This window comes from Pituophis catenifer, unplaced genomic scaffold (assembly GCF_029215685.1).
Source record: "Pituophis catenifer annectens isolate HBS135680 unplaced genomic scaffold, rPitCat1.0.hap2 SCAF_7, whole genome shotgun sequence".
NCBI classification, from domain to species: domain Eukaryota; kingdom Metazoa; phylum Chordata; class Lepidosauria; order Squamata; family Colubridae; genus Pituophis; species Pituophis catenifer.
This window is the reverse complement of record NW_027256887.1, coordinates 51,497,339-51,517,419: the sequence shown is the minus strand read 5'-3', so window position 1 is coordinate 51,517,419 and position 20,081 is coordinate 51,497,339. Positions and strand designations below refer to the sequence as shown.

The 20,081-nt window shown below is 36.4% G+C and overlaps 1 protein-coding gene across 1 annotated transcript; it reads left to right on the top strand.

The window, feature by feature from the left end:
- The first annotated feature begins 17,480 nt into the window (after positions 1–17,480).
- On the top strand, positions 17,481–18,737 carry RASSF9 (Ras association domain family member 9). The gene has a single exon (XM_070947641.1). The coding sequence runs from the start codon at positions 17,493–17,495 to the stop codon at positions 18,735–18,737; it is 1,245 nt and encodes a 414-aa protein (XP_070803742.1). The 5' UTR covers positions 17,481–17,492.
- Positions 18,738–20,081: the final 1,344 nt, after the last annotated feature.

The window sequence follows — 20,081 nt, the reverse complement described above, 5'->3', positions numbered from 1 at the left end:
GTTCGAGCTAATACTAACATCAAATTTAAGTAAATCAACAGAAAGTAAAAAGAATGGACGACTGGAAAACTATATCAATTAATGTAAACGGACTTAACGATCATAAAAAAAGAAAAATTTTCTTTAACAAATTAGTTATACAAAATGCTGATATTGTATGCCTCCAGGAGGTACATATTAAACAAGAACACATAAAATATTTGGATAATAAAAAACTGGGAAATCTGTATACCTCTTTAGCTACGAAGAAAAAGAGAGGGGTGGTACTATATATTAGAAAGGAGATGAAGACGAAATTGAAGTATGCAGACCCCAAAGGGAGATTACTAATTGTCGAAATCGAGAGAGGCAATACAACAATTTTAATAGTAGCGATCTATGCCCCAAATAAAAATTTGAAAGAGTTTTATAGTAAAACAAGAGATATAATAAGAGGATTGGACAATAATAATGTTTGCATCATTGGAGATTTTAATGGAGTGGTCGATGCGCATAAAGACCACAAAAGACCTAGAGGTCAAAAGAAAATGAGGAAAAACCTACCAAAAACCTTTTTTGACTTAGTTGATGAATTAAATCTCGTGGATATTTGGCGAACACTACACCCCAACAAGAGACAGTATACCTTCTACTCTAATCCCAACAAATCATGGTCCAGAATAGACATGATGTGGGCAAGCAGGAACTTGGGTATGGACATTGAGTCAGTGGAAATTTTACCTAACACCTGGGCAGATCATAATCCACTGGAAATTAGATGGAAGAGTGCATATAAGAGAAAAAATACAAGGTGGAGAATGAACACACAATTTTTACGAGACAAAAAAAATATCGACAAAGTCAAGAGGGAATTAGAAATCTTTTTTGAAGAAAATGAAAAAGAACCAACAAACCCGGGGATAATCTGGGATACGATGAAGGCCTATTTAAGAGGCCTAATGATATCTTATGGAGCGTTCAGAAATAAAGAGAGGAGAGAATCTCTAAGAATATTACTAGAAGAACTGGCAAAGGCAGAGAAAGAGGCCCAAATAAACCCTGACAATGAAGTAATAAAAGCAAATTGGATGAATATTCGTCATAAATTAAATATAATGGATCAAGAAAAACTTGCATTTAACATTAAGAGAACAAAACAATATTACTTCGAGAATGCCAACAAGCCAGGAAGGTGGTTATCTTACAGAATTAAAAAGGAGAAAGAGAAAGGAATCATTTTCCAACTTGAAGACACCGAAGGTCATACCACAACTAAGGAAGAAAAAAAATTGGAGATAGCATACAATTTTTATGCGTCTTTATATAAGGAAGAGGATATATCCAAAGAGAAAGTAAAACAATATTTATTGGAGGAGGGAATGCCACAGATTGGAGAGGAGGAAAAAGAAATATTAAATAAAGAGATTACACTAACAGAGGTAAAGACTGCAATTGCCAAATTGAAAAAGAACAAATCCCCGGGCCCGGATGGATTCCCAGGGGAACTATACAAAAATTTAGAATTAGAAGATATCCTACTCCCAAGAATGCTACAAATTTTTAATGAGGCCCTAATGAAAAACAAAATACCAGAATCCTGGAGAGAGGCCTATATTATACTTTTACCAAAAGAGGGATCGAACACCAAATTGATACAGAATTACCGGCCAATTTCACTTCTCAACACGGATTATAAAATATATATGAACATATTAGCGGAAAGACTAAAAAAAATTCTAAATAAGATAATACATAGTGATCAGAATGGATTCCTCCCAGGGAGGCATATAAGGAATAACACTAGGACGATCCTGGATGTGCTAGAATATTATGAGGAACATCCGGAAAAAGAGGTAGCACTAGTCTTTTTAGATGCACAGAAGGCCTTCGACAATTTGAATTGGGAGTTTATAAAGCAACAATTGAACATAATGGGATTTGGACAAAATTTTACAAATACAATAAAGACGATTTATGAGAAACAAAGGGCCAACATTCTAGTAAATGGGGAACTCACCAAAACATTTCAGATCAGTAAAGGAGTAAGACAGGGATGCCCAATGTCACCACTTTTGTACATATTGGCACTAGAAGTGCTATTGAAAAAGATTAGAGAGACCGGTCAAATTAAAGGGCTCAAAATAAGGAAGGAAATATATAAAGTTCAAGCGTTTGCGGATGACGTCGTCCTAATCATGGAAGAACCGGTTGAAACAGGTACACATATATTGGAAACACTTGATAAATATGGAGAAGTAGCAGGACTTAAATTAAACAAATCTAAAACTAAAATGCTCACTAAAAATATGACGAAAAATCAAAAAGAAGTCCTGGAGGAATCTATGGGAATCCAAATTGCGAAAAAAGTAAAATATTTGGGAGTATGGATCTCAACAAAGTATTCGGCCCTTAAAGAAGACAATTATATACCCCTGGTAAAAAGTATAAAACAAGATTTGGAGAAGTGGGGGAAGTTGCAAATTTCCTTCCTCGGGAGGATAGCGACCATTAAAATGAGTATCCTACCCAAATTGCTGTTCTTGTTTCAAACAGCGCCAATCAAATTGGATAAAAAATTTTTCAATGAACTCAATGCCATTATCAGGAAGTTTATATGGGGAGGGAAAAAACCAAGAATAGCAATTAGGAGTTTACAAGATAAAAAAAATAGGGGAGGGCTAGGATTACCTATTTGGGAAACATATCACAAGGCAGCAATCCTTGTATGGTTAAAAGAATGGGCGACGTTAGCGAACAAAAGAATTCTAACATTAGAAGGGCATGAGCTTCAGATGGGTTGGCATGCCTATCTATGGGAAACCGGGAAAAAAACCAAAACATATTTCAATAAACATAAACTGAGGGACATACTAAAATCTACGTGGGACGAAATAAGACGGAAACATTACACTAAAATTCCCAGCTGGCTCTCAACCATGGAGGCGATAATCTACCCAAACGTTCTGGACTATGGCAAAACTGTAAAATACAAAGAAATTCTAGATGAGGCAGGGAACCTCAAAACATTAGAACAATTAAAAGAACAAGGCATTTGTATGGAATGGTGGACATATGCGCAGATAAAATCAAGACACAAAAAAGATAAAGTACAATATGGCATAGAAATGGGGAGCAAAGATTTTGACAAAATTTGGATGGGTACAGATAATAAATTATTAGCTAAAATATATAACTACTTAGTAGAATATGATCTGATGGAAGAAGTAGTTAAAGGCCCAATGTTAGCATGGGCAAAAAATATTGGGAAAAATATAAATTTGGAAGAATGGGATCAATTATGGAACATTAACATAAAACTCACCAAGGCAACCACTTATAAGGAAAACCAGTACAAGATGATTTATAGGTGGCATCTAGCACCGGCTAGAATTGCTAAGATCTTCCCTAACTCTAACCCAAGGTGTTGGAAGTGTGCACACCAGCAAGGTTCCTTTTACCATTGCTGGTGGACGTGCTCCCAAGCAAAAAAGTACTGGAAGACGATTTGTAATTGGCTCTCAGAAATAATAGGTGAAACTTTTGAATTAGATCCTAAAATACTTCTCCTGGGAATTCTTCAGAAGGAAATGACAAAAAAGAAGAAATATTTGGCATTGCATATAATAACAGCAGCAAGAATTGCCTTCGCCCAACAATGGAAAGAGAAAAAAATCCCGAATGAGGAACAAGTAATCGGCAAAATAATGGAGTGTGCCGAGATGAATAAATTAACATTAGAAATTAATGACAGAGATGATTCGGATTATTACAGCGTATGGGACAAGTGGTACGGGTGGCTAGAGAAGAGGAAATTGAAATAAAAAGGGAAGAGACCAGAACAAGAAATAGTAAAACGGAATAGTAAGAGAAGATGTAGAGAGGATGGTAGGAAAGATAAGATGGCAAGGAGAGGATACTCGGATAAGTAGGAGACAAAAATCTATGTATTCATTAATGTATAGTAGAAGATTATTATAGATATATAATATACGACCTAAATGAAATGAGAACACAATTCTCCACTTTTTCTTTATTTACTGCTATGCACTACTATGTATCTGGGCTGGAAAAATCACTCACTTATGTTCAATATGTAATTTGCATTTATTTCCTTTTCCATACTATGTAACCGGATGGAGAAAAAATTGTATTATTATAACTTCTTACAATAAAACACTTAAAAAAAAAAAAAAAAAAAAAAAAAAAAAAAAAATATCATCCACAAAGAATTGCATATTATAGTGCCTAAAATAATTGAGTTTTCAGTAATCAGGAAAGATTTGGGAGACAGTCTTCATCTCAGCAGATCCCAGTCTGGTAGTCTTAACATAATAACTGGTTAGGCCTAATTGCCTAGTGCTGCAATAGTTCAAGAGATGTAAAATAGCCATTTACTGATGTTTAATGATTCACTGGGTGTGAAAAGAAGTTACACATGATTGGAGGTAATGATTTCAGCAGGACTGATAATTTAAGACCCAAGCTAAAAACCTGTAATGTAAGTAAGTCTTCATTACAATTGTTAGAAAGTGTATGTCAATGAATATCCAAATATTTATTTATTAGATTTTTATCCCACCTTTCTTATTTTATAAGTAACTCAGAGTGGCAAACATAGCTAATAACTCCTTCCTCCTCCTATTTTCTCACAACAATCCTGCGAGGTGAGTTGGACTGAGAGAAAGTGACTAGTCAAAGGTCACCCAGCTGGCTTTTGTGCCTAAGGCAATAGTAGAACAGTCTTCTTGTTTCTAGGACAGGACCTTAATCACTACACCAAACTGGCTCTCCACCTTTTAAGGACACTTGATCAAAAGAAGCTTCATAAGACAGGATTTTCGAGGGTATAAGTCAGAGGTGGGTTTCAGCAGGTTCTGACCAGTTCTGGAGAACCGGTAGCGGAAATTTTGAGTAGTTCAGAGAACCGGTAGTAAAAATTCTGACTTGCCCCTCCTCCATCTATTCTCTGCCTCCCAAGTCCCAGCTGATCGGGAGGAAATGGGGATTTTGCAATAACCTTCCCCTGGATTGGGGAGAGAACGGTGATTTTACAGTATCCTTCCCCTGCCATACCCACAAGCCACACCCACCAAGCCATGCCACGCCCACCAAGCCACATCCACAGAACCGGTAGTAAAAAATTTGAATCTACCACTGATGTGAGTGGGATAGAACAGTTTCTGATTCACTAATCGGTAAATCAATAAAAAGGAAAGATTTCTCTAGCTCTACATTGCCATTTGATGGGTAGAATTGGGAACGGCATAAAAGGAGAAAGTTGTTTTCAAAAGACTGCAAACAGTCCTCAAGACAATATTTCCTATGTTTTCAGCTGCAGTGTTTTTGTTAGACCTCTTTCAGCTGTTCTCTTTTATGATTATGTTAATATGCTGGTTTTTATTTCATTACTTATGCACACTGTATATGTTAATCAACTATTCCACAGAAACTTTGTGTCATGTCTAACAATCATTTTTGTGATTAGCATCTGAAGCTGCAATTGCATTTGTTTGAATCAAGAGTTTCTGGTGGTTAGGAATTTACCATTTACTCCTGTTAGGAGAATTAAAACCAAAGTGTAATCATATTAAGTACTTAACAAGATCTGTATACCTAACCATTCTGCATTATAGGTTTGTAACTAAAGAACATAATGGCATAAAATATGTAAGAGTGTAGGTGTAAGAGCTCCAGTAGCAAGAATGGACCTTATGCTTTATTACACCATAAACTAAATCTGGAATTAAATCTGATTCATGAGATGCATGGAATATTATCTTAAGAGAACAACAGATATATCCATTTGTAGGAAAAGTGGTTATAAAATGAAATGTAGGAGATAGATCACAATGAACGTACAGATAATTATATTCACAAAATAGCTGTGAAGTTTGATACCGACAGTTTTGCACTGATGAATTGATGAATGCATATAGTTAACATATAATGTGAAATAAAATAAAGCTTTTCCTTTTAAGTACTGTACTGTCACTTTTTAACCTTACAGGTACTATCAGATTTAAATCTTTAATCCATAGAAGAGGACTTGCAATGGGATCAATGTAGGAAACTGCACAGAAATGAAGGAAAGCTGCTATTTTCAAGCAGATCAAATAGTGCTTCAGATATTCCTGTTTCTGATGTTCCTTAGGCTCCTTTAAAATCTCATCATCAGATTATTTTAAAGTGAACATTGGCCCTGCCATATTTGGTTTCATAAATATTAAAAGTGTTTGCACCAATTGGTGCCATAAAGACTTGGCTGTTCTCCCAGGAAGCTAGGATAGTTGATGCCCCTTCTTGCATATAAGTTTTTGGTAGGATGTTTTGTGGTTTGTATGGGAGTCATCTTGTTCTTCTTTCTCTTTATCCAACTCTTGGTTTGTTCTTTGTGATATTGTTTTTATATTGTTTACTGTATTGTAAGCAATATAGAGCAATTGGACTGATACAACATCCATTCAATATTTTTAAAAATATCAGTTTGAATACATATTGAAGGAAAACTACAGTGCCAAAATGAAGATATGTCACATTAACCAAAAGATGTAATTATATCTTGGAAACAATACAAACTCTTGTGGCATCTTAAAAATGGGATAGTCAAAAATTAATATCAGGGTATTGAAGACCTTTGAATTAGTGTTTTAAACAATTTTAAAGATATTTTCAATTATTTTATTGTGCTGTGGAAATCAGTTCATAAAACTAAGTCTAACTTCCAGCGAATGTCGTTTTTTTCACAGCCTGAACTTTTAAGATTCCTTACTTAAGTCTTAGCTAATAACTCACTAACTCACTAAGAATGGATTACAACCAGTACATTTCAATAACCTGAAGTTGAATGTGTTAGCATGCAAATTTCTGGGTTGATCTTTCTTCCCAATTTAAAATTGATATGGAAAATCGACATCAGAGTGGGTAAGGTTGTTGGAAGAAACAAAGAGAGGTAGGAAGATGGTGAAAGGCACTTCGAAAATGCCTGAGCAGAAAGCAACTATAACTGCGGAGTCCTTGGTATTGAGCTAGGTAACATCCTAGTCAAGTAATGGAACATCTGCAAATAAACAACCAAGCTCAGAGCACCAGGGACATCATAGTTCAACTCTGAGCAACATATGTTCCCTTCTATTGACAGTTATAGTTACCATTCAAAAAAATATCAAATGTATATACTTTTATTTCAGTATAAGTGATCAAGTTCTACCCTTTACATTTCATACTTGCATCTCATTTCATGCAAGTATGAAAAAACTAGCATTTGTGTTGTAACACATGCTGCCGAATTTGCTTCTTCTTTCTCCAGATGACCATTTTCTGGGTGCAATTCAAAATGCTGATTGTTATACATAAGGTCCTATGGTGCTGGGTACTTATAAGACTACCTGTTCTGTGTAAATCTGCTTATCTATTAAAAACGAACAGAACAGGCAAATCCCAGGTGTCTCCCCCTTGAGATTTTTAATGAAGAGGGATCCAGTGATGATTCTTTTATGTTATGGCCCCCTTCCTCTGGAGTAGTTTATTTCATGTCAGACTTTGGAGCTATGTGAATTGAAAGTGATTTCCCCCATGCAAATTATGCACTATTGCCACTGTTTAGTTACCCTAAACATGATTTAAACCTGGGATTTCTTAACATTATCTTGCTTGTTCACAGGGATCATAATGCATTTCAGCCTAGGTAATGGATTCCCTTTCTCTTGCTTGCAACTCCTCTATCAATTTCTAAACTGCACTTTAGAATCCTATTCCATGATATCAGGTTGATTGAATACTTGAATCGACTCCACAGATACATGCTTTGTGTGTATGTTCTTCTAAATGAACCTGGTTCAAGATAAGACATACTGAAATTGTAAAATACATGTCAAATTCTTAAATTGATTATCCAGATGATGAAACTAAAATGAAACATATCTCATTAAATGTCAGTGTTTTGTTCAAACTTGCTGAATAAAGGGCTATTTATTCAGGCTTTAGTCCAAGCTCATTGTAAAGCGACTATAACTGCATTTTGTGAGCTCAGGTGACAGAAACCTGATTCTGTTGTGCACTGTACTTCTTATTTGTTCATTACTTGGTTGTCATAGAGTTTCAATAGATAATGATAAATAAGGCCACTTTATACCACAGGGTACTTCAATTGCTTGTTAGTGCTGCCATTTGGTTATTTTGAGAATATGATGACAATAGATGGTTCACTAGCAACGATGAACAGAAAAGACCTATGAAATAAATCAAGAGTACTAAGAAATAACAGAGAAGCAGAGTAAAGCAACTTAAAGAAAAGCTAATTTGTAAAAAAAAAAAAGTATTAATAATGAGGTTAGAGTGTGCTGATATAAAGCGTCAGGGCTAAGTCTCTAAGAATGCTTTTAGTTCTTGGTTTTTAGAAAACTCATTTCCATGAGTGTGGCATTGTGGATAAATGTACCATGTTTCCCCGAAAATAAGACCCTGTCTTATATTTTTTTGAACCCTGAAATAAGTGCTTGGCCTTATTGCCATGTGCTCAAAAGCCCGATTGGGCTTATTATCAGGGGATGTCTTATTTTGGGGAAAACAGGGTATAATAATGGTGGATTGGGTTCATATTTACCATGTATTTATTCTTTTTTTTAATTGTTGTCCCCCAATTCAGATTTGGTTCAATTACACTATGTTATTTCTGTAGATAGGCTGATACTTGGATAGAGCCAGATTGATCTAGTGGTTAAGACACAGGCTAGAAAGCCAGGAGACCCTGAGTTCTAGTCTCACCCCCACTTAGCCATGAAAGCCAGCTGGGTAATTCTGGGCCAGTCACTCTCTCTCAGTCCAACTCACCTCACAGGATTGTTGTTGTGGGTAAAATAGAAGAAGGAAGGAGTGCTAAGTAAGTTCACTGCCTGGAGTTATTTTCAAAAATAATAAAGGCAGAATACAAACAAACAAACAATTTCATTTGCAAGTACAAGATTGCAGACACAATTGTAAAATTCCTATCTGATATCTTGGCTATGGTGGTGGGGTTGCTGACAGTCAATGTGAAGAATTCTAGACTAGATGGAGAAATGATTATACTAAGGATATCAGTTTCCTGTGTTCTAGTTCAGTCAGGTGAGCTTCCTTCTGAAATTTGTTTCGGGGTTAAACATTCATCATGGCTTAGTCAAACATAGAAAACTACAGGTTATGTGCTTTGTGCCTGATCCAAATAGTCATAGAAGATGTACTAATTCATTTAGCCAACATTTCCACATAAGGAATCTTGAGGAGTGTGTGTGTGTGTGTGTGTGTGAGAGAGAGAGGGGGGGGGGGGAGGGAGAGAGAGAGAGAAATGTGTCATATCCTTTTAAGCAATATCTCAATAGAATATAATGATGAAGGCTATAAGCCAAAAATAAGGTATATCTACAATAGATATATATGTTTACATACAGTTTCATTAGATCTATCAGTTGTGCTATTTTACTTCTACCGTGAAAGAGTCTTTGAAAAATTACAAAAGAAATAACCAGCATACCTAGGATTCAGTGTTCCATGAGCACAGAGCATGGAAAGCCTTGAATTTCAAATGAAATGCATTTGTAACTTGAATACTCCTACCATGAAAGCTTTAACAAATACTTACTTGTTTACTGCTTAAAATATAGCCTGGCATGAATACTCTTTTGATTTTTGCAGAAATGATAGAAATCTGTTCTTGGAAATTTGGTTTTAAATTGTAGCAAGTGCAATGACTGATTAAGGATTTCAGCAGGAAAGCATTGAAACTGGACTCTCTGTGGATACTTGGCAAAGATGGCTTCTTCTTCTTCTTCTTCTTCTTCTTCTTCTTCTTCTTCTTCTTCTTCTTCTTCTTCTTCTTCTTCTTCTTCTTCTTCTTCTTCTTCTTCTTCTTCTTCTTCTTCTTCTTCTTCTTCTTCTTCTTGAAAGATTTAACAGATTAACAGAGTTGGAAGGGACCTGATAGGTCATCAAATCCAACCCCCTGCCCAAGCAGGAGACCCTACACTGGGGGTATCAAACTCAAGGGGGGACCGGATTCAGCCCATGGGGTGCTTAGATATGGCCCACAGGGCTGCCCTGGAAACAGCAAAGGACCGGCCCGCGGTGCCTCGGCCAGCGAAAATTGCCACAGGTGTTTTCGCTGGCAGAGGGTTGCAGGAGGCCATCACACCTGAAAATGGAGCTCAAGAGCCTGTTTTTGCTGGCAGAGCGCTCGGGCCACCACAGGCACCCCTGACACGAGTGACGTCAAGCTGGTCATGCCCACCCTGGCTACACCCATCCTGGCTCCCCAAGGTCAAATACAACCCTGATGCGTTCCTCAATGAAATCGAGTTTCATACCCCTGCCCTACACCATTTCTGACAGATGTCAGTCCAGTCTCTTCTTGAAAGCTTCCAGCGATGAAGCTCCCACAACATCTGAAACCAAGCTGTTCCATTGGTTCATTGCTCTCACTGTCAGAAAGTTTCTCCTTATTTCCAGGTTGAATCTCTCCTTGTTCAGTTTCCATCCATTATTCCTTGTCTGGCCTTCAGGTGCTTTGGAAAATAGGTTGACCCCCTCCTCTCTGTGGTAGCCCCTCAAATATTGGAACTATCATGTCTCCCTGGTCCTTCTCTTCACTAGACTAGCCATACCCAGTTCCTACAACTATTCATCATATGTTTTAGCCTCCTGTCCCTTAATCATCTTCGTTGCTCTTCTCTGCAAATTTCCAAATTGAATTCCACACTTGTCATAAAAATAAAGCAAGCACATTTTCCCTCTTCTAGGTAAGAGGAAACAAGGGGAGAAGGAAAGATCAGAAAGAAAAAATACCAGAAAAGTAAACCATACTGGGAAGAGGTCCAGAAACGTGGGCATATAGAGCATTCTAGACAGGGATGGGTTTCACTTACCTTTGCTGCCGGTTCACTCACATGCAGATCATATTTGAGGATGTCTGGGTGGGTGGGTGGAGCCTCCTGCCACCACTGCTACCAGTTTGTCCAAACCGGGGTGAACCAGTAGCAACCTACCACTGATTCTAGAGCATTCTAGAGTGGATTTCATGACCAGCATGTCCCAGACCTGAAGCTGATCAACTGAATTCTACTTCCCATTTGGCCTCTCTTCCTAATAATACATTTGTCTGGACAAAAATCCTGGAGAAAAAAAAATATTTTCTTTGGTGATATATAGCAGCTTTCTAGCTATAAGAATATTATATAGATGTGTACAATCCAGGAAAAATATAAATTGACTGTACCTGATTTCAGAACACACTTTATTTATTTATTTGTAGGATGATGGCAAAATAAATTGATAAAATAAATAAATAAATTTTACAATATTGTTAGCCTGCCTTAAATGTAAAAAGCTCTCAGTGGGATACAACAAGTCCTAAAATGAAAATATGATATCTGGTACATAATGCCCACAATAAATTAATTAAACTAAAGCTATACAATTAATAAATCTAAGACCAAATGGACATTGGAACAGCTTTCATCTATGAAATACCAATAGGGCTGGGACATTATTCTGCACATTGAAGACATTAATGAGAAGGGTTGTTTCTATGGTTATGATAGAGGCAGAGAGCTGTAATAAGCCTTTTCTTGATAAAAGAATCAGTAGAACAATGTCAGATGGTAATGGAAACAGTTTATTTCTTCATAAGAACACATGCCATGAAGTATTTCCTTGACAATAAATATTAATTATATCAACTTCTGAGTGGTAGAGCAAAAATGTTTATGATGTGAAATTTTTACTGACAAGTAGAAGCAGGAGTCAGAGTATCTTTGCTGAGTATTACCAGGATTATCTATAATTAAAGAATTATGATATAATTTGTCAGAAAGGACCATATGATAGTAGATCATATTGATTTAACCTTATGAAATATGAGTTGACAAAGAACAGATGCTTAGATTTTGCAGTTTTATGATGCAGTTTGATACATTTGGTATTAACTGTCTAGAGATGAAGGAAATAGTAAATTTAGCTAAAAGGTTTTAAGTACTTACTGATTAGTACCATAGTCTATAACTCAGTGGTTGAATAAAATAATTTCTAAATCCCCTTTTACTTTCTCTGAATTATGACTCAGTGCAAGACTCTCAGTTCTAATACATATTTCGGTCATATTAGGATAGGCAGGGGAGATCACTTAGTAATCTACAGTCAGGTCCAGAAATATTGGGACATTGACACAATTCTAACATCTTTGGCTCTATACACCATCACAATGGAGTTGGAATGAAACAGACACAATGTGCATTAACTGCAGACTGTCAGCTTTAATTTGAGGGTATGTACATCCAACTCAGGTGAATGGTGTAGGACTTACAGCAGTTTTTTCTATATGCCTCCCACTTGTTAAGGGACCAAAAGTAATGGGACAGAATAATAATCATAAATCAAACTTTCCCTTCTTAATACTTGGTTGCAAATCCTTTGCAGTCAATCACAGCCTGAAGTCTGGAACGCATAGACATCACCAGACGCTGGGTTTCATCCCTGGTGATGCTCTGCCAGGTCTCTACTGCAACTGTCTTCAGTTCCTGCTTGTTCTTGGGGCATTTTCCCTTCAGTTTTGTCTTCAGCAAGTGAAATGCATGCTCAATGGGATTCAGGTCAGGTGATTGACTTGGCCATTGCATAACATTCCACTTCTGTCCCTTCAAAAACTCTTTGGTTGCTTTTGCAGTATGCTTTGGGTCATTGTCCATCTGTACTGCGAAGCGCCATCCAATGAGTTCTACAGCATTTGGCTGAATGTGAGCAGATAATATTGCCTGAAACACTTCAGAATTCATCCTGCTGCTTTTGTCAGCAGTCACATCATCAATAAATACAAGAGAACCAGTTCCATTGGCAGCCATACATGCCCACGCCATGACACTACCACCACCATGCTTCACTGATGAGGTGGTATGCTTAGGATCATGAGCAATTCCTTTCCTTCTCCATACTCTTCTCTTCCCATCACTCTGGTACAAGTTGATCTTAGTCTCATCTGTCCATAGGATCTTGTTCCAGAACTGTGAAGGCTTTGTTAGATGTTGTTTGGCAAACTCTAATCTGGCCTTCCTGTTTTTGAGGCTCACCAATGGTTTACATCTTGTGGTGAACCCGCTGTATTTACTCTGGTGAAGTCTTCTCTTGATTGTTGACTTTGACACACTTACACCTACCTCCTGGAGAGTGTTCTTGATCTGGCCAACTGTTGTGAAGGGTGTTTTCTTCACCAGGGAAAGAATTCTTCAGTCATCCACCACACTTGTTTTCCGTGGTCTCCCAGGTCTTTTGGTGTTGCTGAGCTCACCGGTGCATTCCTTCTTTTTGAGAATGTTTCAAACAGTTGTTTTGGCCATGCCTAATGTTCTTGCCATCTCTCTGATGGGTTTGTTTTGTTTCTTCAGCCTAATGATGGCTTGCTTCACTGATAGTGACAGCTCTTTGGATCTCATCTTGAGAGTTGACAGCAACAGATTCCAAATGCAAATAGCACACTTGAAATGAACTCTGGGCCTTTTATCTGCACATTGTAATTGGGGTAATGAGGGAATATCACACACCTGGCCATGGAACAGCTGAGAAGCCAATTGTCCCATTACTTTTGGTCCCTTAATAAGTGGGAGGCACATATACAAACTGCTGTAAGTCCTACACCGTTCACCTGAGTTTGATGTACATACCCTCAAATTAAAGCTGACAGTCTGCAGTTAACGCACATTGTGTTTGTTTTATTCCAACTCCATTGTGGTGGTGTATAGAGCCAAAGATGCTAGAATTGTGTCGATGTCCCAATATTTCTGGACCTGACTGTATATAATACAGACTCCCATCATGAAGTTTTTATATGTTTTCTTCTAAGGCAGGTTGGTTATTCAATGGAGGCAGCTACATTTTGTCAACCATGAGTTCAGTGTTGTCCTGCTTTTCAACACGTCTCACCTGTTTCTGCTGCTGTTCCCAGTATGAACAGTCTAGTGGACAGAACAGATGGATTTCTTCTAAGCTGCATGTTATTCAGGATCATAGAGTTTCTCACTCAGCTACAAAGACAAAGGTGTTTTCAATAGTTATGAATCTGCAGTTATATCACCCTCATGCCAAATAGCTATGCTATTGACTATTGCTGGTTAAGCATAGCAATTCCACTGCATTAATGTCCTGCTCACCCATTAAACTAGAGCAGAGAGATTGTGCTACAAAGTTTACAAGATAAAATGAGGGCAATTATCATGATTAGCCATTTAGAATTAATGTTTGAATTCAAGCCAAATTGATAAATCCCCATATTCTCTACCAATTAAAATTTGAAATTAATAAATATAATAACAGAAGTGGAAGGGACCTTGGAGGTCTTCTATGGTAGTCCAACCACTTCAGACAACTAGCTGTCCAATCTCTTCATAAAAACCTCCTGTGTTGGAACACCTACAGCTTCTGGAAGCAAGTTGTTCCACTGAATAATTGTTCTAACTGTCAGATAATTTCTCCTTAGTTGATTAGTAATTATCGTTATGAATCTTAAAACATTGGTACATGTATTTTTAATGCTGTAAAGCAGCTCAAGACATGTATAACTATCAAGTAATGATAAAGGCCAAGTTTACCTCTAATTCTCTTCCTTCTATCTCCTCAGAACCTGTTAATTGATATTTGCTTTTGCCCATTAGGCTTCTATTCAAATTAATCAATTCTATCTTCTTAGGTGAGAGATAATACAAATATACACAGGCTGTATATGAAACATTATTTCTGGTCCATATCATTTCCCCTGTCTTCCTCTCTCAACCCATTATGGATTAATTAGGGTTTATTTTTCCAAAAAGAAAAAAAAAATCCTGCCTAGGTAGTCATTAAGGTGAAGATCTAATTATTCCAGATTAGAATTCTTAAAGACCGAATCTGAAATATCCATAAGGTTGCTTTCTCTTCTCCAGATAGTTAACTATTTCTTTCATCATGCTGGTGTAATTTTTTACTCTGACAAGCTCAGAGATTAAAACAACCAATCTCCTTCTTAGAATGTCAGACTTTATTAACTAAATATCTTTATCCCTAGTTTCCTCTAGACTGCATAATTCAATTTGTAACTGAAAACCACAATCATTTTAATATTGCCTCCCTATTATTTCAGACAGAGATAGTGAGAAGTTTAGAACTAGCCAGAAAACCTGCAAAGTGGCACAAAGAGCTTAAATTTGTATAACTTATATTTTAATGCACAGCTACAGAATTGACAGCTGTAATTTCACATTGTTGTGAACAGAGAATAATAATACTAATTTGTCTGTCCCGTGCCTTCTAACGACCTCTGGGCGGCTTACAATAATCAAACAAAATACTGCAATAAAGTTGATAAAAGATGGCAAGTGCAGCAGATCAAATGGAATGAAGTGAGGAGTCTCACTTCCCACATCAATGAAAATCAGGCTCTTCATAGCTCTTCTGAATACCAACAGAGTGAGGGACATCTGGATCACTGAGAGATCCTCATTCCAGAGGGCAGGCACTGCTACAGACAAAGCACACTTCCAAAGTCTTATAGATGACATTGCTTAATCAAAGAACCTGGAACATGCCAATCTTGTAAGATTGATTTGTCCAGGCAAATGCAATGGGAGAAGGCAGTCCCTCAAGATGACTTATATTATAATCTTTAAATGTTGCTTTCCATGCTGGTGGAGAAAGGCCAAAAAGAAAGCAAAACCATACTCTGCATCACAAGCTTTACACAATCTTCCTTTCACACATATGCTTTGACTGAAAAGAGTGATTTTGATTAAGATTCAAACATTCATTGTAGGCTGGGAAGTCTCTGACCAAATTTGCAGTCTGGAACATTCCTGTTGAACATTAGATGTGTTTGATCATGCTATCTTTCAAGAAACTGTATTCCATTCCAACCCCCCTCAGTCAGCATGCCAGTATATACACTGAACATGCCTTTTTTATAAATCTGTAAGTGCTCACCTCTCACATATACTTTATTTATTCACTAAAAAATTGCTGTGATGGTACAGTATCTTTGCCAAATGCAGTTACTGGGTAAAACCTAGAAAGAAGTGTCTGTGTGCAAGAGCCAATTTTAACATGACATATGGCTGCAAATACTGCAACTAATTCAAGCAGACTGCTTGATCCCATATTCTCGTTTAATTAATATATCATGCAAAAGGGGAAGTAGGTAGCTGAAATAAGCCTTCCTAATGATCTTAGGTGGTTTCTATGCAATGTTACCTTAATGAGTTTGCTTTTTACTACATGATTACTCATTTCCTACAAATGTGTTTCCTTGCTTTTCTTGACTTCCCTGTTTTGCTTTTCATCTCTTAAGTAGACATCTGTCAAATAACCATGTCTAACTTCTGTCTATATATTCATGTCTTATGAATGCCCTTCATTTTCTGTACATTTCAGCAAACATATTTTCTAAATAGTTCAGAGTTTCTATGAAGGAGTCCACATAGTATGTAAATAGAAAAAAAAAGAAGCCTATTTCAAAGCAAGCAAACAAAAAGATGAAAATGTGCAATTTAACGTGCAAAACATAACAAATTAAATGCAACTCAAAATTATAGATTCATTGCATTTTCTCCTTCTGATTAATTGATGTAAAGTATTTACACTTCACCCAATGGGAAACTGCACAGAATTGTTTGCTTGCTTGCTTCATTGATTTACTGATTCACCAATTCATTCGTTGATTGATTGATTGATTTCATTTCATTTATATCTTGTATTTTTTCAATCAGCTCAAGGCAGTTTACATGTTGATGCTCTTCCAGCATCGCATTTTCTTCCACAAAATACTGTGAGGTGGGTTGAGGGGGAGGGAGGGGAAAGTCATCCAGTGAATTCTGTAGAGACTTGAACCTGGGTTAATTCAGGCCAACTCCAATAATTATAATCAATTCCTTAAGCTGCCTCTGTGTTATATTCTGTGTAATTGATACAGGGTACCATCTAGTCTTTGTAAGCTTTAGTGAAACTAAATTAAACTTGCAATACAGTCCTGTACAAGTATACAGTATGCAAAAACATATCCCACTAAGTTCCATGAGAATTACTGTAATGCATATAAGGCATATATATATGCCATATATAAAGATTGAGCATGCATAGCTTTTTTCACAGGTTATATATATATTAAAAATGTAGGATAAATTATTTCCTCCTGAGATTCTTGACCACCTTTTCTACATAATCTTCCAAGTAATCTTAAGATTCTAAAGCCTATCCATGGTTTTGGGGGTTTGCAGGGGACATATTTTATAATTGAACAGAACAGAACGAAAAAAATTTTTTAAGGAAGAACAAAGGCAAAGGAGCAAACACACAAACACTTCTTGTATTTCTGAAACACTTTTCAAACGTGTGCATGTGTATATAAATATTTACATGATAGTTTCAGTGCACAATGACCATATTTTATTATAATCTAGAGTTTACCCAAAGCTACAATTTGGCTTATAAAATATTTTTGTTTCTTTAACTTCAGGTCGTCTGTGAAAGAAATGAGCTCCAGTGAACAAGAAATCATAGTCTGGGTTTGCCAGGAAGAGAAGATTGTCAGTGGACTGACTAAACACACAACTTGCCTGGAAGTAATTGAAGCTTTGCTGGAAGAACATCAGACAACATTGGCAGAGAAGAGATTTCTCTTTGGGGAATGTAAAGATTACTGCATTATAGAAAAATGGAGAGGTTCTGAGCGGGTTCTTCCACCTCTCACAAAAATGCTCCGACTCTGGAAAGCCTGGGGGGAAGAGCAACCTAATTTGCACTTTGTCTTGGTCAAGGCAGATGCTTTCCTTCCCTTACCTTTGTGGAGGACATCTGAAGCCAAGATAGTTCCAAACCTAGAAATGCACTTGGATCTGAGTCCAGCAAATTATATGAAGATGTTGACAGTGGACAAACAAAAGAGAATTCTTAGAAAAACCTTTAAGAAACTGGCCAAACTTAAACAGGAAGGAGTTCTGCAGGAGAGGGACAATATAGAGACACTAATCCATCTCATCCTTTCTCAAGACCATACTATTCACCAACAGATTAATAGAATGAAGGAACTAGATATGGAAATTGAAGAGTGTGAAGCCAAATTCCAGTTTGAAAGTGATGGGGAAAATTATGTCCAAGAGTCTTATTTAATGTCATCTTGTAGCAGTTCTGAACAGCTAATGGAAATGCCTCACAACCATCAGCAGGAAAGTTCAAACAAATATGATGGGATTTTACAAGTGGAAGAAGGACTAAGGCACCACAAGTTAATGATTGAAAAGCTCTCTACTGAAATTGAACAAGAGGTTAAGGAAAGTGAAAAAAATGGAGACATACGGACAGAAGAAGCATCTAAAGGTGAAGTGGAAAACACTAATCTAGAAAGTGTTAAGAATGAGCTGGAGAGAAGTATGAAAGATGCTCTAAGGATTCATTCTCAGTTGAATTGCATAGAGCAGGAACTAAAATATCGGGACTTGATGCTTCAAAGGAAGGAAAAAGAATATGAACTACTTGTAGAAGAGCTTAGTGGTTTGCATGCTAAAGATAAAAATGTATTCAGGTATCCAATCAGTGAAGAGGAAATGAAGGACAATGAAACTGGAACCTGTACAAAAAACTTTCCAGGAACAGACCTTCTTCAAAAAATGACAAATTTAGACCTAAATGATACGGACTCCGACACTGGGATCAGTTCTACTCACAGCCAAGACTCAGAGACAGCTATAGGAGATACATTGCTTTGTCCACATAGTTGAAAACAATTATTTTAACTGAGGCAAATGTAATATTTGCACCCTTTAAAAATCACATGGGAAATGTGGCACTTTTTAAAATTGAATCTAATTCTAATGGGTTTTTTTTCTAATGATTTTTTTTTATAGAAATAAATCAAGCAAGTCATAAGCCAAATCTTATAAACAGAAAGGAATATACAATAAAATTATATTCCCCTTTTAAAAAAAAATATAGCAAATTCAACTATTAATCAAACATGTAGATACAGACTAATTAATCAGACTTGGGAGAGATGGACAGAAGTATAAATTCGTATACCAATACAAGTTCTCCTTTGTATGGATTATCAGTCCATAGAATTCTATGGGGAATATTGTTTTTTGTTTTTATATACTGATTCACTGCCAATTCAATGCGATAACAATGTGGATATTTTGCAATGCAAAGTCTAATCTTCGAATGTCTGTGATATTTGTGGAAAATGTATGGCATTAGAGCTAGCAGTACAGCAGATTTCTTGTGCTGTCTTTTATTAAATCATAAAACAAAGTTGCTAATCCTGTCAAAATTCCAGAGTTGCATATAAGCAACGTTTTATCAAATTTTCAATAGCTCATTTACTACTGTTGCTTATCTAAATAAGGTACGTACCTAAATAAGGTACAGATTATAAAGATCAGTTCTTTTCCTAAATATAAATGTAAGAGAATGAAGTAAATAAATTTTACAATGCCATAATATAAAGAAGAATCTGATAACTCTTTAACCAGCATATGCTAGTTAAGCAAGAACAAGTGAGGACAGTACTTGGTGTATTAAAGATGAGGCCTACGAAACTAGTAATCCCAGATTATAGCATATGAATGCAATTTACCTTGGACTAATGTAGTGATACAGCATTATTTCTATGTTTATTTTTTTTTTCTTTTATATTCCGACTTGATGTTTCACTTTTAACAAACATCATCTACTCTATTGTTATTTTTAATGACTGGGAAAATTCTCTTCTTCGGATCCCCCCCCCCATTAACCTCTGGACATTATGAGGAGATTTTCCCTAAATATTTTTTTTGTTATTATTTTTTAAAAAAATGTGGCTGAATCATTTGGTGTTATGCTGAATGCCTTAATAGGAATATTTTTGAGTTCTGTTATCTATCTTGTTCCTACTGGAAATATAAGACGATTAGCAGTTGTGTTATCATAGTTTTATAATAATTTATTAATATGATAAATATAGACAGATAATTCTTGACTTATAGCCATTCATTTAGTGATGAAAGTTAAAATGGCACAGAAAAAAGTGACTTATGACTGGTCCTCGCACTTATGAACCCTGCAGCATCCCCATAGTCACGTGGTCA

Coding starts and splice junctions, on each gene's coding strand:
- RASSF9 (XM_070947641.1), top strand. CDS start 17,493: ATGAGCTCCAGTGAACAAGAAATCATAGTCTGGGTTTGCCAGGAAGAG.